The following is a 15,059-nucleotide window of genomic DNA, read 5'->3' on the forward strand; positions in this document are numbered from 1 at the left end:
AGAGTGAGAAAAAATAGTATTATGGAAGAAAATTTTGAATGAAAGAAATTCTGATTTAGTGTTGGACACAGAGGTACAAGCAGGAAAATGTAGAAAGCAAACGTTGTATATCAAGGAGATTAGAAATAAATAGCAGGAAGTGATTAGTTAATGATTAGGAATTTGGGCTTGATGCAGAGGACTTTAGGGTAGATAGAAGGTCAAAATAACCTCAGTGTCAAGCATGACCCTATGGCCTTAAGAAAGATATGGGGGCAACAGTGTATTGGTGGGCTAGAAAAGAACAAGATTGGAAGTGAATTGCCTATCTTTTTTAATTTTCATTTTATACTGGAGTATAGTTGGTTGACAATATTGTGTTAGTTTCAGGTGTACAGCATAGTGATTCAGTTGTGTGTGTGTGTGTGTGTGTGTGTGTGTGTGTATATATGGTCTTTTTCAGATTCTTTTCCCATATAGATTATTACAAAATATAAGTAGAGTTCCTTGTGCTGTACAGTAGGTCCTTGTTTTTTGTTTTTTTTTAATATTTATTTATTTTTGGCTGTGTTGGGTCTTCGTTTCTGTGCGAGGGCTTTCTCCAGTTGCGGCAAGCGGGGGCCACTCCTCATCACGGTGCGCAGGCCTCTCACTGTCGCGGCCTCTCCTGTTGTGGAGCACAGGCTCCAGACGCGCAGGCTCAGTAGTTGTGGCTCACGGGTCTAGCTGCTCTGTGGCATGTGGGATCTTCCCAGACCAGGGCTCGAACCCGTGTCCCCTGCATTGGCAGGCAGATTCTCAACCACTGCGCCACCAGGGAAGCCCGAGGTCCTTGTTGATTATCTATTTTATATATGGTACTATGTATATGTTAATCCCAAATCCTAATTTATCCCTCCCCCTCACCTTTTTCCTTTGATAACCATAAATTTGTTTTCAATGTCTGTGAGTCTGTTTGTTTTGTAAATAACTTCATTTGTATCATTGTTTTAGATTCCACATATAAGTGATATCATATGATATTTGTGCTGCAATGAACATTGGGGTGCACATACTTTACGGATTATGGTTTTTCTCTGGATACGTGCCCAGGAGTGCTTTTGATGTGCATTTCTCTAATAATTAGCAATGTGGAGTATCTTTTCATGTGCTTCTTGGCCACCTTTATGTCTTCTTTGGAGAAATGTCTTATTTAAATCTTCTGCCCATTCTTTAATTCCGTGTTATTTTTTTTTGGGGGGGGGGGTGTTCATTTGTTTGTTTGTTTGATATTGAGCTGTATGAGCTGTTTATATATTTTGGCGATGAATTACCTTGTCAGTCACATTGTTTGCAAATATTTTCTCCCATTCTGTGGGTTGTCTTTTCGTTTTGTTGATGGCTTCCTTTGCTGTGCAAAAGCGTCTAAGTTTAATTAGGTTCCATTTGTTTATTTTTGTTTTTATTTCCATTACTCTAGGAGGTAGATCCAAAAAGATCTTGCTGTGATTTATGTCATAGAGTGTTCTGCCTATGTTCTCCTCTACGCATTTTATAGTGTCTGGTCTTACATTTAATCCATTTTGAGTTTATTTTTGTGTATGGTATTTGAGAATGTTCTAATTTCATTCATTTACACATAGCTGTCTGGTTTTCCCAGCACCACTTATTGAAGAGACTGTCTTTTCTCCATTGTATATCTTTGCCTCCTTTGTCATGCATTAGTTGACCATAGGTGCGTGGGTTTATCTCTGGGCTTTCTATCCTATTCCATTGATCAATATTTTTGTTTTTGTGCCAGTGCCATACTGACTTTTTTTCCTCTTTATTTTTTTTTTAATTTTTATTAGAGTATAGTTGATTTACAATGTTTTGCTAGTTTCTGCCGTACAGCAAAGTGAGTCAGTTAAACATATACATATATCCACTCTTTTTTAGATTCTTTTCTCATATAGGTCAGTACAGAGTATTGAGTAGAGTTCCTGTGCTACACAGTAGGTTCGTATTACTTATCTATTTTATATATAGTAGTGTGTATATGTCAATCCCAATGTCCCAGTTTATCCCCCCCCCCCCACTTTCCCTCTGGGTAACTGTAAGTTTGTTTTCTACATCTGTGACTCTATTTCTGTTTTGTAAATAGGTTCATTTGTACTATTTTTTTTAGATTCCACATATAAGCGATATCATATATTCGTCTTTCTCTGACTTACTTCACTCAGTATGATGAATCTCTAGGTCTATCCATGTTGCTGCAAATCACATTATTTTGTTCTTTTTATGGCTGGGTCTCTACAGACAGCGTATATTCAGGTCTTGTTTTTATATCCATTCAGTCCGTCTTTGTCTTTTGGTCACAGCATTTAATCCAAACCACTTCAGACCTAGGGACACATACAGACTGAAAGTGAAGGGATGGAAAAAGATATTCCATGCAAATGGAAATGAAAAGAAAGCTGGAGTAGCAATACTCATATCAGACAAAATGGACTTTAAATTAAAGAATGTTACAAGAGACAAGGAAGGACACTACGTAATGATCGAGGGATCAATCCAAGAAGAAGATATAACAATTATAAATACATATGCACCCAACATAGGAGCACCTCAATATATAAGGCAAATGCTGACAGCCATAAAAGGGGAAATCAACAGTAACAAAATAATAGTGGAGGACTTTAACACCCCACTTACACCAGTGGACAGATCATCCAGACAGACAGAAAATTAATAAGGAAACACAAGCCTTAAATGACACATTAGACCAGATAGAGTTAATTGATATTTATAGGATATTCAATCTGAAAGCAGCAGAATACACTTCCTTCTCAAGTGAACATGAAGCATTCTCCAGGATAGACCACATCTTGGGTCACAGATCAAGCCTTGGTAAATTTAAGAAAATTGAAATTTTTCCGACCACATGCTATGAGATTAGAAATCAATTACAGGAAAAAAACTGTAAAAAACACAAACATGTGGAGGCTAAACAGTATGTTACCAAATAACCAATGAATTACTGAAGAAATCAAAGAGGAAATCAAAAAATACCTAAAGGCAAATGACAATGAAAACACAGTGATCCAAAACCTGTGGGACACAGCAAAAGCAGTTCTAAGAGGGAAGTTTATAGCAATACAGTCTTACCTCAGGAAACAAGAAAAATCTCAAATGAACAACCTAACCTTACACCTAAAGCAACTAGAAAAAGAAGAACAAACCCAAAGTTAGTAGAAGAAAAGAAATCATAAAGATCAGAGCAGAAATAAATGAAATAGAAACAAAACAATAGCAAAGATCAATAAAACTAAAAGCCGGTTCTTTGAGAAGATAAACAAAATTGATAAACCATTAGCCAGACTCATCAAGAAAAAAAGGGAAAAGACTCAGATCAATAAAATTAGAAATGAAAAAGAAGTTAAATGGACACCACAGAAACATAAAGGATCATAAGAGACTACTACAAGCAACTCTATGCCAATAAAATGGACAACCTGGAAGAAGTGGACAAATTCTTAGAAAGGTACAATCTCCCAAGACTGAACCAGGAAGAAATAGAAAATATGAACAGACCAATCACAAGCACTGAAATTGAAACTGGGATGAAAAAACTTCCAACAAACAAAAATCCAGGACCATATGACTTCACAGGCCAAGTCTATCAAACATTTAGAGAAGAGTTAAACCTACACTTCTGAAACCCTTCCAAAAAAATTGCAGAGGAAGGAACACTCCCAAGCCCATTGTACAAGGCCACCATCAGCCTGTTACCAAAACGAGACAAAGATATTGCAAAAAAAGAAAATTAAGAATTTTCTTAATTCTGTAATAAAGAAAATTAAATGTAAGACAGAATACTAAAAACTTAGAGGACAACATAGGCAGAACACTCTGACATAAATCGCAGCAAAATCTCTTTCCATCTATCTCCTAGAGTAATGGAAATAAAAACAAAAATAAACAAATGGGACCTAATTAAACTTAGAGGCTTTTGCACAGCAAAGGAACCCATCAACAAAATGAAAAGACAACCCACAGAATGGGAGAAAATATTTGCAAACAATGTGATTGACAGGGGATTAATCTCCAAAATTTACAAACAGCTCATGGAGCTCAAAATCAAAAAAACAAGCAACTGAATCAAAAAATGGGTGGAAGACCTAAATAGACATTTCTCCAAAGAAGACCTACAGATGGCCAGAAGGCACATGAAAAGATGCTCAACATTGTTAAGTATTAGAGAAATGCAATTCAAAACTACAGTGAGATGTCACCTCACACCAGTCAGAATGGCCATCATCTACAAACAATAAATGCTGGAGAGGGTGTGGAGAAAAGGGAACCCTCCTACCCTCCTGTTGGTGGGATTGTAAATTGGTACAACCACTATGGAGAACAGTATGGAGGTTCCTTAAAAAACTAAGAATAGAGCTACCATATGACCCAGCAATCCCACTCCTGGGTATATATCCAGAGTAAACTATGGTTCAAAAGGATACATGCACCCAATGTTCAATGCAGTGCTGTTTACAATAGCCAAGACATGGAAGCAAACTAAATGTCCATTGACAGAGGAACAGATAAAGAAGATGTGGCACATATATACAATGGAATATTACTCAGCCATTAAAAAGAATGAAATAATGCCATTTGCAGCAACATGGATGGACCTAGAGATTATCATACTAAGTGAAGTAAGACAGAGAAAGAGAAATATCATATGATATCACTTATATGCAGAATCTAAGAAAAATGATACTAATGAACTTATTTACAAAACAGAAACACTCACAGACTTAGAGAACGAATTTATGGTTACCAGGGAGAAAGGTGGGGAGGGATAGATTGGGAGTTTGGGATTGACACGTACACACTACTATATATAACCAACAAGGACCTACTGTATAGCATAGGGAACTTGGCTCAATATTCTGTAATAACCTAAATGAGAAAAGAATTTGCAAAAGAATGGATACTTGTATGGGTACAACTGAATCACTTTGCTGTATTCCTATAACTAACACATCATTGTTTATCAACTATACTCCAATATAAAATAAAATTTAAAAAAAAAGAAATCTGTGGTAAACCATGTGAAGAAAAACTGCAAGATCCCATAGTAGCATAGAACAGGGCAATTCACCATTTTAATTAAAGCAATTACAAATCCAGGAGGAGGCTGGTCTCCTCTTGTAAATTACAATCTATTCATTTCCATTCCTCTCTTGCTAGTTTTCTCCAGTGATGGGTTTTGAAAGCTAGCAGCATGTGAGCTAATAAGCTTTAAAGAGAATACTGAAGTAGGAAATGCATTTCAGACACTTAATATCTTTGGTAGGCAGAGTGTAGTTTTATTATTACAATGTTTTATATGGTCAAAATATAAAAATATATTTAGTACAAGTCAATGCCTCACACTTATTTGCTGTTGTTAAATCTTTGAAGCTTGACATGGATTATTCTGGAGTGATAATTATATAATCCACAGACTACCATTAAAAGATTTATTGAGTTTTGTGTCAAAATACACTATGTCAAGTGATACAAGCACAGAGATAAAGCCTATTAGTAAAAAGGTATATTTTACTTCCATATAGTTTGCAGTCACTGAGGTGAAGTTACACTACATTCATATTGACAGGCGTTTCTCTATCTATCTTATTTTTAATAGTTTCTCTTGCATAATTAAAAACTGAGTAAGCCAAAAGTAGCATTTCCTAGGGGATATAAATATTTATAAAACTTCCTCTGACTACTTAAAAATTCTTCTTAGTTTCTTTTTCCTTAGCACTTCCAAAATTTACTAGAATTTTCTTCATTTTAGGATGACATTAGACAGAGTAATAATGACACACTATAGTAAAGGTGTACAAAGATCACTCCACTTTAGTATTATACATGTATCTGTTAGTCAGTAATTCATGTCTTTCCAGGATTTCTTAATCCTGGCACAAGAAGTTTTTTCATTAATCAGATCTCCAGGTAACTTTTTGCTAACATTAGACATCTTCAGTATAATATAAGGCAATTTAAATTATTCATGCGATATGGCTGGAATAATTAAAGTGATAAGAATCCCTTATGGATTTGTGTTTATCAAAATGTACTGCATCCTCTGAACAGTATCACCAAGCAGTCAGTCCTGAAGAATGAATGAGTATATGAGAAAGGTGTATTTCATTAAATCTTCCCTGTTCTGAAAATGGTTGAAGATGAACACATGATATACTATGGCCCAACAATTCCTATATAACTGTAACTATTTTCTAGTTATATACCCAAAAGAAATGCATATATAAGTTCACCAAAAGACTCATACTAAAATGTTCACAGCAGCAGTATTCATAATAGGAAAAATTTACAACTCTCCACATGCCCATCAATAGTAGAATCGAAATGTAAATAGTGGTTTGTTTATAAATAAAGCACAGCAGTAAAAATGAGCAAGTTAGAGCAACATAAATATGTGATGGTTCTCAAAACATAAATGAGTGAAAGAAACCAGACATTAAAAAAAGTACATATGGTTCTATTCCATGTATAACATGAGGAGGGTTTCTGAGATTCTGAGAATGCTCTGTTGCTTGATTTGGAGGTTGGTTACATGGGTATTTAAGCAGACTGTGAAAATTCAGCTATCTGTGCATTTATGATGTGTCATCATTTTGCATGTATATTACTCTTCAATAAATAATTGAAAAAAGGGGAGGAAGTTGACTGAAGATGTAGATCAGAGGAAATTGTGTTCATTATTGCCACTACTGCAGCTGCTTGGTTAGCTGTCTCACCTCCACAACTTTGGGAAGAAACAGAAACCAAGCATAAATACCAGCTTTCTCAGCCTTGGACTTCAAGCTCTTTGAAATTCTGAACACCTAGAAGACAAGTCCTATGTATATTTAGATTTTCTTTTAATAGTACCAAGTGCTTAATAAACCCCTTTATGATGATAATGACAAGAGTGATAGTAGCAGGTTTTAATCAAGTATTGTTGTCACTTAAGAGAAGGGAAATCATGATGGACAAGCTCCTTCAAACCATAGTTTACCTTTGATATCATTAAGCAACACATATGCTATACTCAGTAACATCCACTCAGAAAATAACACTATTAATACAAACTTACAAAACCACATACAAACTTGCAAATATTAAATACTTATACAAATCTTACAAATATCATGAATGACTGGCATACCTAAAAACATTGCTTAGAGTCGGTTTAAACAGAAAATGATTATCTGGCTGGCTATTCTTTATGGGTATGGGTATAAACTACAAACCTGTGTTTTGCAGGTGACTGTTATTTGAAGGAGTGGTCTTCCTGGAGCCTGTGTCAGCTGACCTGTGTGAATGGTGAGGACCTAGGTTTTGGTGGAATACAGGTCCGTTCCAGAGCAGTGATTATACAAGAGCTAGAGAATCAACATCTGTGCCCAGAGCAGATGTTAGAAACAAAATCATGTGATGGTGAGTGCTACCATTCATAAAATCTATTTATTTTAGTTTTGTGTTGATAAGCAAAAGTATAAGATATAAAATTTTCTGTTAAATAAGCAAATTTGCTAAGATATCACTTAAAGTTGAGAATTGAGTTAAGGGTATGATTCTGAATTCTAAATATTTAGAGAATAAAAGTCTTGCCACCCTTCATAAATGAAATATTGTAATAATATTTCTAAGTTTTATGAGCTAAAGAAGGCTGAGATCATTAGGAGCATGTTATTTGTACACCTGTAGCAACCCTGATGATGTGTGAATCTAAGAATATCCTCAATTTATTTAAATCAAAAGAAATAAAGAAAAATTACAAAGCAACAGCAAAATGAGATATTTTACTATATTCTCGGAAATTGATAAATCTAAGTATTGGTAAGGATTAGTCTGAATTTGACATACAGCATATATAAAAATACACCTTTATATGTCTGTGTGTATATGTGTACATACACATAGAGCCATGCACCCAATATAAGCAATAGATGACATTCACAAGAACCACAGAGCATTAAAATGTTCTAGTTTGGGAGCACAGAAGAAATCTAAATGAAAAAAAAACAATTGTTATCTAGTGGAGAATGTCTTGCTCAACAAACAACCCTCTCATTCCTGCTTGTGTTCTGAAGCAATTGAGTATGACATATATTAGCAAATAGGAGCCAAAATAACATCTATATTACTGAAAAGTTGAAGAAAGCTTAGAATGCTGGAGAACAATGCTTAGAATGAAAGCCAATTGAGCTAGATGCCTTAACCCAAGAATTATAGAATTATCCACCTTCTTAGTTAAGTCTTCCCAAATTTACCAACCAGATAAAACATTTCATATTCCTGGGTAGGTAAAGGAGAGAAAGGTCAGAGGTTAAAATAAATAAATAATTCCCAAGAAAAGAAAAAGAATTGTTTACCCTGAAATGACAATGAAGTAAAATTAGGAATCAGTAACAATTGCAAAGAAATTCTCCCCATGCCCACACAGAAGTGAAAACTGAAAGCTACATTTCTAGAGCATTACATATCAAATGTTATGCAGGATGCAGCACAGAAGTACTTAGAAGGGAATTTGAAGCTTTACATTCTTATATAGGAGGGAGAAAAGTTTAATAAGAGCTAGACTTTCAACCCAATTTAAAAAAAAATGGGAAATAGAGTGTATACAGTACTGATAAACACAAATTCAATGAGATAGAAAACAAATAAACAAGATAATCAACAAAACCAATAGCTTGTTTTTTTGACCAAACTAACAAAATAGACCACCTCATGCAAAATCAATGACGAAAAAAAAAGGGTATAATTACTACTAATAATAAAATAGTGTTTAAAAATATAATTCTATGAATAAATTTTGCTAATAAATGTCAAAACTTGACAACAATTTAGAATGTTATTTATCAAGAGTAATAGAGAAGCTAAACCATAGATTCTGCAACTATTAAAAACACAAGTCTATCAAATATTCTCACGCATGCACACACACTAAAACCTAAATGGCTTTAATTATGAGTTTTACTAAAATTTAAAGAAACAGACAACTCCCATTTATTGTGAAATCTTAAGAAATAAAACAAAGTTGGGTAGAAAAAAAAGATGAGGAAAATCTCCCCAATACAACACCAAAATCACAAACTAAAATGAAAAACAAAAATTCTTTTAAATCAAAATTTGAATCTTCTACACTGTAGAATAGATCATAAACAAAGTTACCGGACAAGCCACAGACTTAGAAAAGATATTTGTGAAGTCAATTTTAAGGAATTAGTGTCTAGAACAACTATCCTAAATCTTTTCAGCATTCCAAGACAATTTCATACTTGTAAAATTGCTGAGTACCCCAAACTGCTTTTCTCTGTGAGTTATATATATCAAACTTTTTCATATTAAAAAATGACAACTGATGTTTTAAAATATTTGATAATTTATTTAAAACAATCATAAATCAATTTGTTACCATAAATATTTCCTGAAAAATAACTATTTTCCAAAACAAAAAGAAAATAACTTTAATGACAGGCATGGTCTCGTTTTACACTTTTTCAAATCTCTGGCTTAACATCTGGCTTAACAGAAGACAGCTGGCTTCTCTTCTCTGCTTCTGCATTCAGTCTATTGCCATCTTAGTTTAGTTTATGTATATGAAGAAAATCCAGCCTTACTTACCCAGGTGTGTAGTTAAAGGGGAAAATCCTCACACACGTACTCTGAAAGAATGTCAAAGTCTTCCCTGGTCCCTGGACCATAATTTGAGAATTGATATTCTAGAATAAAAAATTCCCACACCCCAATATGAAAAGGCATAGATTTCAGTAGACGAAAAGGGGTGGGGGGAGCCAAAAGATATACATAAGCAATTCACAAGAAGAAATCTAAATGCCCCCAAATATTTTTCTCAGTTTAATAGCTTTGGTAATCAACTACAAGTTAAAAATGACAAGATAGCTTTCCACACCCACAAGACTGACAAGAAATTTAAATCTGGAATTTGTAAATGTTTGTGAGGGTTTGGAGTAATAGTAACTCTTATTCAGTGCTGGTGGGTATATAAATTGTCACCTTTTAAAGAAAAGAATGAGCTGTATTTAGTAAAGTTTCAGCTGTCCCTACAGTGATACCCAGAAATTTCCCTTCTAAATATTTACCTTGAAGAAGCACCAGGAGGCTTGCACAAGACTGACCACTGAGGCATTGTTATAATAGCATAAGTTGAAAATAACCTAAAAGTCCACCCATAGAGGAAATAGCTAAATAAATTGTAGTAGATAGTACCATGGAATTCTATGTAGCAGTTAAAATAAATTGACTATGTCTGCATTAAAAACATCACATAGAAATATTTCATTTATAACATTGTATGATACATATAACATTGACTATTAAGTTTCAAAAAGATGTATGTATCAGTATGATACTTTTTAAATTTTAAGACCGTCTAAAGGACTTCCCTGGTGGCACGGTGGTTAAGAATCCGCCTATCAATGCAGGGGATATGGGTTCGACCCCTGGTTCGGGAAGATCCCACATGCTGCAGAGCAACTAAGCCTGTGCGCCACAACTACTGAGCCCACACTCTGCAACTACTGAAGCCCACGCGCCTAGAGCCTGTGCTCTGCAACAAGAGAAGCCCGCGTACTGCAATGAAGAGTAGCCCCTGCTTGCCACAACTAGAGAAAGCCCACGCGCAGCAACAAAGAGCCAACACAGACCAAAAAAAAAAAAAAAAAAACCTAAAAATAATTTTATATAATCATTAAAAGAATTAAAAGAATTAAAAACATGTCACAGAAATACATGTATCTACTTCAGAAGACTGGGTATTGCTGGAGAAACAAGGAGGGAGATCAGATCAGGAAGCAATATAATAGAACATCAAGTTTATTTGTTACTTTTTTTACTCATCAACAAGCAAAAAAAAACCTAAAGCAAATATGACTAAACGGTAATATTAGTTAAAATTGAATGATGGGTAATTGAATATTTTTTAAATTATTCTCTGTCCTTGTCTGTATGTTGGATATTTTATAATACTTCAAATAAACATAAAATTAAATTGAAAATCCAGGTTCACATTAGATAGTATGACAGCAGACATGGAAGATTAGTTGGAATTTAGGTATGTATCTGGAATTGTGTAACATTTATATGGCAACTTCTGGATAATAACTTGACATTTGAATCATTCAGGATGGACTTCTCATCCCTTTCCAATTGTTTATAAATATTTTATGAATACCCTATCTCCATGATTGTTCCGCTGGCCTACAGAATGCCTCTGTTAATGTTTATTGTGTTCCTGCAGATGGACAGTGTTACGAGTATAAATGGATGGCTAGTGCTTGGAAGGGCTCTTCCCGAACAGTCTGGTGTCAAAGATCAGATGGTATAAATGTAACAGGTAAACCTCCCATTTCTTTGTTCTTTGAAAGTCTTCCTGTAACACACATGTAATTGGTTAAAGAAAATAATTAAGAAAACAAAGATATTCTTTCAGTATTCCACACATGGTTGGGTTCAGGACACCTGAGCTGTGCACCTGATGACCAATGACAAAATATTTTACTGTTTAATGTTTCAGTTAAATTCTCCCTCACCCAGCCATTTTAGACATTGCTGCTATAATTAAAATACTAATTCTAATAAATGATTTTAAGTAAATAATTCTCAGATTGTTTTTCCTAGAAATCTTATATATTAATAACTTCTTACGTGCTAAGAAAGTCAATATTTTGTTGACTCTGTTTCTGTGCCTTAAAGGCAATATACATGGAGTCCAAAAATATTGCCACGAGAATATGATTACACAAATCCAAATATTTTGCTTAAATTCAGAAATCTATGATTTATAGTTTTTTATTAATTAATATAGAAGACCTATTGGTAAAACTCAAGCCCAGAGCATATGAGTAGCCAATCGACCTACTCTGTCCCAAGTCAAAAATCATTGTACGTTGAAAGAAGAAATCCAAATGAAGAACTTTTTTTGAATTTCCTTTGACCCAAATGTACCCCCAAGAACTACTCTAATCTACAGTTACTGAAGTTTCCTTATCTGAGTCCAGTAAATGCAAGGGATCCCAAAGACCCTTTGAAGAGGGAAGAAAATTGGCTCCAGAGATGGAGTGAACCACCCTGCAAATTTCCTACAAAGAAACCAGGGTCAGAACAGAACCTCAGCCTCAAGCCCATGGACCCAAAGATCTAATGTCTCTTCTTAAACAATGTATTTGTAGAGATCTCATCTACAGGAATCTCCATAGCATAGCATCAGCCTGAGTATTGACAGTTAACTAACTGTTCAGGAGGACCTGCTGACTTGCTGCCATTGTTTTGACCCTCTGGCAGGGAGAAAAAGTAATGTGCATTTTGTTGCCTCTGAGTAATGTCCATTTATAAATTTAACTGTAATATCTACAGTAAGATGATAGGAGTCAGGGGTCGATATGCTTTTTGGAAAGCATAAATTTTTATACTGAATTTTAAATTACCTGGATTTATTGAAACCTAATTACTCATTTCCTCCTTATGAAAGCTAGAGCAGGATGTCAGATTGTATTCTTGTGAAGATAAGATTTTATACATGAGAAATCTGTGTTAAGAAACACTTGATAATAGCAACTCCCAGTGGATACATCTATAACAAAGAAAAGACACCTAGCAAGAAACCCTTTGCTCTCTTACACTATTATTTTCTGGAAGAAAAATCTGTTCCAAGCACACCACTCTCAGAGGCAACAGAGGGAGACAGAGTTCTGGGAAGAGAAGCATAGGCTTTCTGAACCCAAAGGCATTATAGAGGTGGTCCACTCAACTCAGGTGTTGAAAATGAATGTCTACATTCTTCTTTAAACTATTCAGAGGGAATTTTACAGCTTCCCCAGAGGATCCTATTAGTTTTCAGTGTTTGTTTTTTTTTCCAAATATGGATGCAAAAAATAGTTGTCTGCCTTTTCTTCTACGTGTTAAAAGCTCTTTTCACACTGAAATTGGGGCTATTCCCCAATGCAAAAAGGTAAGTCAAATTTTAAAAGACTTACCTGTAGAAATCATATTTTCAATTTCTTTTCCATATAAGAAGTATCCCATGTATTTATTCCCTTCTAATGCTGTTTTATACCCCCCCCAAAAAAAATGTGTAAATGATTTGTGATAAACTCTGTATGCATTCTTCTTCCACCTTTTAGGAGAGATGAGATTCTTTATGAGAAATAGACAAGCATGTAAAGTATATTATCTACCTTGATTGCTTTAATTTTATGAATATTTGTCCTTATAAGAAACTCAAGATGCTGTTTTACTCTGTCTTCATATGTTTAATGATGATAACTTCAATATGGCCATGTAACTGCAACTGCCTTGCAATGAATAACTGCTTTTCCATAACAATTTTTCTGTGAATATTTGGTTTATAATATAGAGAGATAAGGCAAGGAATTAATAGGCACCTTTGATTAGATTCCAGAGGATCATCAATTCCATAAATAAAGGAAAATTTTTGCTTTGCTAAAATTCTAAGTTGAACAAGTATGGTTTGAAACTATCAGTTCTTTCCATGCCACCAATACTGTTTCTTTATGACATCTATTCTTGTCTTGAAACTTCATTATAACAATGACTTCGGCACACCTGGTACTGTATTTGAAGGAAGAAAGAAGAGGACTAAACAGAGAACTGCAATGTCAAGTTAAAACAATAGTGCAAACATACACTTAGTAGCTGCCTTTGTTTTCTTATACCCAAAAAATATCCTGAATTAGTGATTTTCTCAAAAACAAACATGTACTATAAAAAATACATATACAAGATAGTCACATGAATCAAAGGGACATCTTAACATGAAAACTATTTACTTGAATAACCAAGAAAGAATTTTAAAAGAATATTAAATCTGCTTTTTAGTGCTGGACTTGGACTCAGAAACTATGATAAATAGCTTGCAGGCAATTAGTGTTTTCAAAGTAGCAACTATAAAATCATCCATTCAACAGGTGCTTATTGAGCACCTGCTGAGTGGCAGGTACTATGCTGTCTCCTCTGAATAAGAAGAGCCTCAAGGTCCTAAATAAAGTGCTCAGGGTCAACCAAATATTTCAGTCAGCTGCCCTCAGAAAAGTCTGTGGGATTCCCAAGGTGGTTCAGGATTCAAAGACAAGTCTACAACAATGATGTATTTTTAATCATTGCAAGAGATGCTACTTGTCAAAATATGATTTTCTGTTCTGCAGGGGGCTGCTTGGTGGTGCGCCAGCCTGATGCTGACAGGTCTTGTAATCCACCGTGTAGTCAACCCCACTCGTACTGTAGCGAGGTATGTGTGAATTCATTAGAGTAGGCAAGCCAGCTTCATCATTTGTCACCCCACTGCCTCTGGTACAATCCATTCCCCCACCCCAAAAAAGCATGTCTTGAGGCATAAAGATTCTATTTGGGGACCTCTTCTTTTATCACTATAAACAATTCTGAATGCACTTGCTTCTACTGTTAGAATAAGTTTGTAAAGGGACAAAAAGTGTGTTCTTTTTTACGTATTTATGACAGAAATTACATGAAGTAAATTCCCAGAACAATATTTCTTTAAAGCCTGCTCTTCAAGTCAGGTCTGTTATGCTTAAAAAGATCACCTTGCATGTACAGTATAAGTCTTGTTCTCCTGCAGACAAGGATATGCAGTTGTGAAGAAGGGTACACTGAAGTCATGTCTTCCAATGGTACACTTGAGCAATGCACACTTATCCCCGTGGTGGTGATACCCACTGTGGAGGACAAAAGAGGAGATGTGAAAACCAGTCGGGCAGTACATCCAACCCAACCCTCCAGTAACCCAGCAGGACGGGGAAGGACCTGGTTTCTACAGCCATTTGGGCCAGGTGAAGTGACTAGACAGTGTTGATGTAGAATTCTTTAGCTATATATTTAACCAATTCCAAAGGATTAAAAAAATGAGCAAGCATTTTCATATGAGTTAATTATTTTATGTATAGTCATTTATGTTGATACTGCCATATATTATTATAATTTTCTACTATTACAAAAAAAGCTCTCATGCTGAAAATTCAGAAAAATGAAATTACTTTCTTCTGACAAAAATTTTAGGATTGATATTATTT

General features: G+C 34.8%; 1 protein-coding gene and 1 long non-coding RNA gene across 4 annotated transcripts in view; one reads left to right on the plus strand and one right to left on the minus strand.

The window, feature by feature from the left end:
• THSD7A (thrombospondin type 1 domain containing 7A) overlaps window positions 1-15,059 on the plus strand; it is a 460,930-nt gene that overhangs the window by 437,490 nt on the left and 8,381 nt on the right. Inside the window, exons 22-25 of the mRNA XM_082398710.1 lie at window positions 7,255-7,428; window positions 11,255-11,350; window positions 14,178-14,260; window positions 14,609-14,819. Coding sequence (XP_082254836.1) covers window positions 7,255-7,428; window positions 11,255-11,350; window positions 14,178-14,260; window positions 14,609-14,819 — 564 coding nt within the window. The remainder of the gene's footprint in view (window positions 1-7,254; window positions 7,429-11,254; window positions 11,351-14,177; window positions 14,261-14,608; window positions 14,820-15,059) is intronic.
• Window positions 1-15,059, minus strand: part of LOC309631788 — a 49,704-nt gene that overhangs the window by 32,485 nt on the left and 2,160 nt on the right. Inside the window, exons 3-4 of one of the 3 annotated variants that reach the window (XR_014246525.1) lie at window positions 14,574-14,705; window positions 9,619-9,716 (exon numbers count right to left, since the gene is read on the minus strand). This is a non-coding gene — a long non-coding RNA (uncharacterized lncRNA). Of the gene's footprint in view, window positions 1-9,618; window positions 9,717-13,782; window positions 14,706-15,059 lie in introns of those variants that run through there. The other 2 variants (XR_014246526.1, XR_014246527.1) reach the window with 2 other exon arrangements.

This window comes from Balaenoptera borealis, assembly GCF_965194805.1.
Source record: "Balaenoptera borealis genome assembly, chromosome: 7".
Classification (NCBI taxonomy): Eukaryota; Metazoa; Chordata; class Mammalia; order Artiodactyla; family Balaenopteridae; genus Balaenoptera; species Balaenoptera borealis.